The sequence below is a fragment of the Teleopsis dalmanni genome, unplaced genomic scaffold (genome assembly GCF_002237135.1).
Source record: "Teleopsis dalmanni isolate 2A unplaced genomic scaffold, ASM223713v2 unscaffolded_contig_1768, whole genome shotgun sequence".
Classification (NCBI taxonomy): domain Eukaryota; kingdom Metazoa; phylum Arthropoda; class Insecta; order Diptera; family Diopsidae; genus Teleopsis; species Teleopsis dalmanni.
In genome coordinates this window covers 186-7,865 of record NW_024033150.1, presented here as the reverse complement: position 1 = coordinate 7,865, position 7,680 = coordinate 186, and the positions used below count along the sequence as shown (strand labels likewise).

The 7,680-nt window shown below is 29.8% G+C and overlaps 1 protein-coding gene across 1 annotated transcript; it reads left to right on the top strand.

Moving 5' to 3' along the window:
* Positions 1 to 231: 231 nt before the first annotated feature.
* Positions 232 to 7,464, top strand: LOC119664327 (kelch-like protein 10; the record flags this gene model as incomplete). Its single annotated transcript, XM_038073837.1, has 4 exons — positions 232 to 466; positions 582 to 859; positions 6,563 to 6,832; positions 7,200 to 7,464. Coding segments are annotated over exons 2-4 (753 nt in total), but the record flags the coding sequence as incomplete, so codon positions are not given.
* Between the last annotated feature and the right edge of the window lie 216 nt (positions 7,465 to 7,680).

The following is a 7,680-nucleotide window of genomic DNA, read 5'->3' as shown; positions in this document are numbered from 1 at the left end:
TATTTATTTAAATTACAGGCTAATATGTTAAGTAAACCAAATCCCTAAAAATTATATCTTCTGTTAGTTATTTTCTCTTCAATAAGTCCGATAAAGTGTAAATTTGAAACTATTTACCTTATTCGACTTTATCAAAAAACTAGAGAAAAAATTATAGAAATACCTTAGATTTTTAAAGAAACTTCATTTTTGAATTTTTTTAATATTAAATTATGCATTAAAAATAAAATTTTTAGTTTTTAAATTTAATACAACATTTTTGGCTCAGTTTATTCCAACCCTTTTCGACCTCAAAATTTTCGGTTTACCTTTTGGCTTCAAATTTTTGCCTTTACAATATCACTTCCATTTCCACAGTCTACAAGAAGTGCAAGATTTGTAGCCATTCAAATTAAAGTTCTGGCTCTTCTAAATTACCGGATATATTTTTAGTTTTAAGTCTTTCAATTACGACAATAAAATTGACGTGAGTTGGTAGAAACTGTAAAAAACCACTCATTGAAGGGTGAGAATACTCATAATGATGTTTTTGAAATATAAATCTACTAACCAACAAATATACTAACTACAAAATCTTACAGTTGTAGGTATGTCAGGAATGGCCTTTGGCCTATCAATTTAATTGGTTGGTTTAAAAGCTAATGGACGACTTGAGCAATGATGATGGAATCAATGTGGGAGAAGACTCCGATGACGATTTAAATAATGAAACCATCTTTCGTTCTCGTAGCGACGAAGTTTTTAAATCATTAAATGAATTGAGAGAGAAAAATCAATTATGTGATGCTGTTATAATAGTATCAGATGAGAAATACAATGTACATCGACCTATCATGAGTGCATGTAGTACGTACTTCAGGTAATCATCTTTATTTGAATTATTCTTAGAGTTTATTGTTACTTTGCTAGCATAAGTCTTAAATATTCAAAACATGATCATTTTCAATACTAGAGTTGGTACTTGAAAATTTTTGTAACTTCCTACATACCTCGTATCCACATAAAAGACAAGTGTTTTTAAAAAACATGATTTTGCTATGTTACAGATATATAGATTGTTAGTGAGTCGTTCATTTTTGTTAGAAATTTTACAAATCATTCATTTTGTCATATATTCATATATTCATATGACAAAATGATCGTTGTATGTGCATAAACACCTTCCATTCCTAAAATCAAAAGCGTATGTGTTCATATTTTAAATAATGAGCTTAGTACAGGTGGTATTTTTAACAAGTGGGGTAATTTAGTCCATCTTAGATAGAGTGCTAATAGTTTATGTATATGTACGCAATACATATTGCACCAAGAGATCTTATTTAGGCTATACCATTTGGTTTAGCAGAAGCAAGGTTAGGGAAATATATGTCAATTCTAGCCAAAATTTGGCAGTTTTTGGGATATGTTCACCCAAAAAATAAAAAAATTCAATCATGACACATGCTATGGATAGATAGATGATGACAACAGCTTTAGTGAACTTTATAAAAAATATTTGAAGGATTAGTTAAAACTGAAAATAATAGGACATTAGTCTGTGGATTCATGTTACTCTGTTTTACTTAGTCTACTCTATTCTTTCGATTCTTTAGATTTGCAACGTCTGCCATAACTTATAAACTCAAATTATCTGATTTAAATGTAGTCTTTGTTTCAGAGCCCTACACAACAAGCTTCCATAAATTCAATAATTAACAGAATTTCTAATAAAACTCTAGTAAATACTTAAAAAGTGTCTTAAGTTTTTTATCACTATTTCCACCAGGGATCCCGTTATAACCTAACATATATCACTATTCACTTTTTGCTTCCGCTGCCTTCAAATCCCTATTAATCACAATATTCTAACCTATGACCAAACGTAGGATATTCAAATGCCAAGACAAAGATTTCGAAAAATTTAAATAATTTTTACCTCCGAAAATATTTTTTATAAAAAACAATTGAATGGCATTTTGAATTCCTCTCTTTTTTTACTCTCTCCCTTCTTTAAAAACGTTTGAATTGTAGTCTTTAAATGGAGGATTTTCCTTTCTAACAATTTTAAACATATAAAATTTATTGTTTGCTTAGTTTCCTCAAATTTTTTCAAATTTATATTTCTACAAAGTATTTAAGAAAACTAGATTGAACAAATAAAAAACAATCGACTTGCTTTCACTAAGTATGTTAACTAACTTAGTGAATAGTCTAAAAACATTTGTCTTTGTATCGTTTCCAGCGTCGTTGTCCTAAAGGATCTTTCATTTTCCGACCATACTACATTTATGTATCCAGAGGGTACAAAAAAGGGTCAAAGATTATTTCCAACACTTTTCGACCAGATACACTCTGTTTATGGTCTTTCGAGGATGGAGACGTAATACTTATTTGGACAGCAATCCACTTTCTGCAAAAACTATTACACTCTGTTAGCTGCATTTAACACATTTAAATAGATGTCGAGAGAATTATGAAGAAATGTCTTGTGCCATTAGCCTTTACTTTATCGATTGTTCCGGTCCATTAACTTCCTAATTTCTTCGATAGCATCAAACATATAAAGTATTTAATTGAGAGGTAGTTAATTATTAAATTATAAAATACTAGAGAAGTAAGATAATTTTCATATTTGATTGGAAAACGGAATGTTTTAAAAAATTAGGCTTAGATTCAAATCACTCAAATTTTTATATTTATTTTTCGTCAAATTGAAATATTTATAGACAATGATAATAGATAGTTCTGAACTTTTTTAGTTATATAAATTTGCTAAAACCTTAGTTTCACTTCCTATTAGTTTCATTCTGATCGCACTGATAACATTTAACTTGACATCAGAAAAGAAGACCGGATTTACAGTGGATATATATAGTCATATATAGACTGTACACTGAAAAGAACTCTGAAAGTTCATCATACCTTTACAGTATTTTTATAAAGGGTTCCACATATACGTGGTGTGATCAAAAAGTAGCGGGAGTTTATTATACCTTTAGAAAATGTTAACTTAGTTCTCAATTTTTATCTCTCTTTCAGTAGACACGTTTTTCGGTGTATCTTTTAGTTCGCTCTTTATCATATGTTTAAATATGTTGTTCTTTAAATTTTTTTAAATTTGGAAGAAAGTAAAAAATTACAGTACAACATGTCGGTATAATAGGATGCTTGTGACACCCTTTCCTAATGCCATGTTTCGCAACATAGTTTAGTTTGTTAGTTCAGCAAAGCAGGATTCAATGGTTTCCTAACAAATCTGGCTGTCATTCTTTTCACGCCCAAAACATTCCTAATAATCATTTGACCCATACTATTGTCGCTATTTCTTAAGACAGCTTTGTAATTTTAGTTTATCTACAACGTTAGGCGATTAAAGTGTTACCTATTGAAGCGACCATATCTTTCAATTTTAATATCTTTTAAATTTCGATTTAAGTTCCCAAATCCACAGTTTCCCATTTCACTTTATCATTTGAAACAAATTTGTTTCCCTAGCGCCATCTTTGGAAACAGGTAATAGTCACTGGGAACCATCCACCATATAGTATGGTAGATGAGGAAACAATTCGCACCGCAACGGTGCACTATAATACAACTATAATATTAAAAAACATAATATCACTTTTATAAGGTACTTGCTTATATATTTTCGCCTATAGTGAATAGCAATAGTGTCTTATGCTCCTTATTGTTAAATACCGAGTACCATTATATTTTGTTTTGATTAAACTAAAGTCTGTAGACTAGGAGCTAATATTAACAAAACCAAAACTTCTAGCTATCACTAAAAATACAAAATAGTATAGTTTATCTTGACTATGTATAAAAATATTTCACTTAAACTATTACTATCAATACTTAAAAACTACCATCGATTCAATATTAAGGTAAAAAGTAAATACAGCTAAAGACGTTAGGGAAGGAAGACTAGTATATCTTCATTTTCACTGCGGTGAAAAATCCATAAAATATATCTCACTATATATTTATTCAGCTGTAGTTGACACAGTCCTTCTATATAAATAATTCTTATGGTAATCTATCTTAAATAATACGTATAAAAACAATAGTTTTAATAAAACAAACGATTTTCATTTATCCTGGTCTATTGATTAGCAACAGACCAAGGGGCATATTATGATTGCAGTCACGTCACACAGTGTTGTTGCTTTCAATTTTAAATCATGTGAGCCTGTCAGTGTCGACATATCAATTTTTTACTGTATTATTTAGAAATATTTTACTATATTTAGAATTTAGAATTATAAAATGTTGTTATATTACTAAAAGTTTCAAATTCTTTCTAAATAAGTGATAAAACAAAGTGGAAACCCAACTCTGCTTCCAAGTATAATTTGTATTAAAATAAAATAATTGCATAAAAATGGAATTACCTTCAAAGAAAGAAAACTTTAAAAGTGAATGAGAATTAAAAATTCAGTTATAAGTTGGAACAGTGTTAAGACTTATCATACCTATAATTGAATTTATAATTCTCAATAACTTCTCTTATATTTTTAATATAAGTTTGTATGAAAATTTTCTTCCGATATAATTAAGTTTAATGTAAATTCTGTTTAAAAGTAAAGATTGAAGTAGTTAATTTGCTATTTTTGGAAAGAATATTGTAAATAAATTCTATAAATGAAGTTTATGTTTCCAAAAAGAAATTATGTAATGAAATTTTGATTATATGTTATACCGATATTTATTATTATATTCCTTCTTATTCAGCAATAAGGGGGGAAAACAAAGCAATACATTGCTGAGCGTTTCCAGCAATCGCTTTTAAAATTTTTCATTTCGCCTATGGAAAATAAAGATAAATGTCGACATAATTAAATTAATATCTTTATCAATATCATTGTTGTGTTATAATGGACCCATGGTTGCCATTTGAAAACTTTTTTCTCTACCAAAATTGGTTAAAAAATATACCATTTTTGTAAAAAAGGACCCAATTCTTTTTCTATTTTCTTTTAATAAGAAAATGCAATATTAACATTTAACTTGACATCAGAAAAGAAGACCGGATTTACAGTGGATATATATAGTCATATATAGACTGTACACTGAAAAGAACTCTGAAAGTTCATCATACCTTTACAGTATTTTTATAAAGGGTTCCACATATACGTGGTGTGATCAAAAAGTAGCGGGAGTTTATTATACCTTTAGAAAATGTTAACTTAGTTCTCAATTTTTATCTCTCTTTCAGTAGACACGTTTTTCGGTGTATCTTTTAGTTCGCTCTTTATCATATGTTTAAATATGTTGTTCTTTAAATTTTTTTAAATTTGGAAGAAAGTAAAAAATTACAGTACAACATGTCGGTATAATAGGATGCTTGTGACACCCTTTCCTAATGCCATGTTTCGCAACATAGTTTAGTTTGTTAGTTCAGCAAAGCAGGATTCAATGGTTTCCTAACAAATCTGGCTGTCATTCTTTTCACGCCCAAAACATTCCTAATAATCATTTGACCCATACTATTGTCGCTATTTCTTAAGACAGCTTTGTAATTTTAGTTTATCTACAACGTTAGGCGATTAAAGTGTTACCTATTGAAGCGACCATATCTATTTGGTGTGAAATTATTTTTTATTAATTCAAATTACAAAAATTTGTTGAAATAATCAAAATTTCAGAATGCATTCACTATAGCTCGATGTGGTCACCTTATGCCTTGACAATGGCCTTCAAACGGTGAGTTGCATGCTTCGTGAGTGTGTTCCTCTGGAATCTTGACCTATTTTTGAAAAATGGCTTATTTCAGCGCATCTGTACTATCATATTTTTTAGTCACCACCTTGTTCTCAAAAATAACTCAGATGAAATAATCCAGTGGATTTGCATCCGACGAATTCGAAAGGCCTTTGTGTGGACGAAATTAAGTGTGCAACGACTTTGTAACAGTAAAGATGCTGTAAAGTTTGCAAAGTCGCAGCGCTTGAGATGGATAGGACACACCATCAAAATGCCGGATAATAGACCACAAAAGTGAATACAGTTAAAGCTCACCCCGAGCTGTTACGCTGATGATGATAAAGGCCAAGTACTAATATCCATTTCGCATAAAAAATTGACTATAATATCATGTGAAGCTTATGTGGGGAAATACTTAACGGAAATATATTATTTATATATAATTTATTCATAGATATATTTTTTATGTAGTTTTTATATTCGTTTGAGCGTTATTAAAGCTTTAACAAGCCAAAAGATAAATTTTTTTAAGGAAGTTTGTGGTCTCCTCATAGTCTATTTAAAGATTTTAGTCCTTTCATAGTCCATTTGTAGAATCTAACGTAAAACGCAAAAACTTATTTCTGGAAGAATAGCTTTGGTTTCTGATATTTGCTAAAATGGTTTTAATACAAAATCTATTTGTCTGTTTTTTTTTTTTTGTGATTTTTATACCAATCAATGTATTTACATGCCTCAGGTGCTTGAAAAAAATAGAAAATAAAAACGAAAGGTTCAATTTCGATTGAAAGTTTTGTTTAATTTGAAGTACAAAGTTTATGTTTTCCATTATTTTTGTTTCAAAAGTTGATTCAATTTTCAATTTTGCTGTTTTTAGGGCTCAATTTACTGGTTTCAATAGTGGCATATCGGAATATGACAAGGAAGTGAGCCGAAGAGTATGCATTCCTGGAATGAGTGCAGCTATTATGGAGCAATTAATTAACTACGCCTATCTTAGACGATGCCAAATAACAGAAGATAATGTCCATGAATTATTGGTATCTGCTGATTATTTGGGAATGATGGGCCTTGTGAAGCTTTGCGAAAGAAAAATGACAAAAATGCTGTCACCAATAAATTGCGTCGATATTATGAGTTTTGCTAGGTGAGTTTATGAAATAATCAAATATTTAAGCCATTTTTCTTATGGAGTAGGTTGAAAAGCACGAACATCAATCTATTGTACCTAAGCCAAATGCTGAATGGATTAATTTTTTAATAACCACATACAAATTTATAGCTTAATTAACATTGTGGGTTTCTAAGTCAAGTGCATGCAGCAGAGATTTCATCTGAATTGTATTTAATCGCAACCACTAACGTATTACCTCACAGTACATTTTCTTTTCGTCCTTCAAACACTCAGCCTACTTTTGACGACGGTGTCTCCTTTTTCCATCATAATTCCTCTTAAATAATTTTTTTTTAATTACTTTCTACTCAAAGCTATTTCATTTCTGTTATACTCGCAGGTTTCGTTTTCTTGACGCTTTATATGACAAAGCACGTATGTATATGTTACGTTACTTTCCAGAAGTTGCGTTAAAAAATGAGGACATAATGGAAATCGGATTAAAGGATTTCTATGAGATCATAAGCGATGATGAATTGAACACACGGGAGGAAGATAGTGTATGGAAATTATGCATTAAATGGATTGACTATGATCCCGTCAATAGAAAAAAACATGTGGCAGACTTAATGCAGGGTGTGCGTTTGGGTTTAATGACACCGAAGGTGAGTATTAAATTGGAGCACTTCAATAAATTTTTAAACATTAGAAGTATTTTAAAGAAAATTAGAAACACAATTTAATTTCCCAATCAGGTTCAATCAGGTTATTTTATTATATTCAATATTTAACAGAGCTTCTCTTCGTTTAAATAAAGCAGATATGGAATACTTTTCATAATATGCTTCTTAGAGATTAGAGTTGTATCGAGTTTTTTATTT